Source organism: Microtus ochrogaster, chromosome 16, assembly GCF_000317375.1.
Source record: "Microtus ochrogaster isolate Prairie Vole_2 chromosome 16, MicOch1.0, whole genome shotgun sequence".
In the NCBI taxonomy this organism is placed as follows: domain Eukaryota; kingdom Metazoa; phylum Chordata; class Mammalia; order Rodentia; family Cricetidae; genus Microtus; species Microtus ochrogaster.
The window spans coordinates 1,938,579-1,939,737 of record NC_022018.1 but is presented as its reverse complement, the minus strand read 5'-3'; the positions used below and the strand labels follow the sequence as shown (position 1 = coordinate 1,939,737).

At 63.8% G+C, this 1,159-nt stretch overlaps 1 protein-coding gene across 1 annotated transcript in view; it reads left to right on the top strand.

The window, feature by feature from the left end:
• The first annotated feature begins 327 nt into the window (after positions 1–327).
• Positions 328–1,159, top strand: part of St8sia6 (ST8 alpha-N-acetyl-neuraminide alpha-2,8-sialyltransferase 6) — a 131,005-nt gene continuing 130,173 nt past the window's right edge. Inside the window, exons 1-2 of the mRNA XM_005354635.2 lie at positions 328–479; positions 976–1,074. Of these exons, the coding sequence (XP_005354692.1) occupies positions 379–479; positions 976–1,074 (200 nt within the window). The 5' untranslated portion in view covers positions 328–378. The remainder of the gene's footprint in view (positions 480–975; positions 1,075–1,159) is intronic.

Below are 1,159 nucleotides of genomic sequence, written 5' to 3'. Positions count from 1 at the left end.
AGGCAGAAGCAGCAGCGGCTGCAGCGACCAGAGCCCGCAGCGCCTGGGAGCGCCTCCGGGAGGACAGGCAGCGAGCTCGGAGGATCGTCATCGGCTTAGCCGATCGCGAGCTTCAGCGGCCAGTGGCTGGCTTGGAAGAAGTGAACGAGCCGGGGCGCTGCTTCCTCGGCTCAGTGCTCGGCAACCCTGTTGCAGGCTGGGCTCGGGGCAGTCCCCGAGAGTACGGGCCCGCGCCACCGCCTTTGAACGCTGGGGGTGTGCGTGGCAGCGGCCGCGGTGGCGGCGGCGGCGGCCGCAGCGGCCGGAGCGGCGAGTCGATGCCGCCCGCGCTGCGCTTCGCCCAAGCAGCTTTGGCTGCGAGGGCGCCAGTGGCTCAAGATGAGACCAGGCTGCACGCTGCTCGCCTTGGTAGCCAGCCTGATGCTGTTGCTCCTGCTGCGTCCGCTCTGGCGCCCGCCGGACACGCCCGCCCGCTCCAGGTAATTCCCCGGCATCAGCTCTCCCCACCTGCAAGGTCCCGCGCACCCACGCCGCGCCGCGCTGGGCTCTGCTTCCCGGGGAGCCCCGGCTCAGATTTGTGTGACTGGCTGCTTGCTCGCAGACTTTTGGCCAAAAGGCTCCTTGAGGGTGGGGTAGGGCTCGGGGGCCTGAAAAAAGACAGTTAGCTGGATGTCATGATGTGAAGTGGAAAGGGACCCGTCCGGGTTGGGAGGGCTTCAGACAGCGTCTCTGTGGGCGAGGGAGCTGTGGAGCGGAACCTGCCGTCGAGGTTTCCCGCCAGGCTCTAGGACTCCCCCATTCTGCTCCCTGTTTTCTTGTCTTAAGGGTTTTTTTTTCCTTCCTAACTCCAAGATTGGGGATCCATCCCAGGAGTCGGGGTGCTCAAAGATGACATGGTTGTTTGGAATGTCCAACCTGCCAGTCAGTGGCTCCCAAGGCTGGTATAATAACTTAGTTTTCTCACTGGCTGTGCAGGCTGTTGGTGGAGAAAAGCAGAGAGATCACCCCAGGCACCTCGGTAACGCTGAGGACGCTCAGGAGCCCGGTCACCTCAGTACCTCACACCAGGAACAGGTATCAGGGCTCTTAGGGGTGGGTGAGCAAGGACTGGGCAAGGCTACACCAGTGGGATTCTCTTGAGTGGTCTGCCTGGGACCAC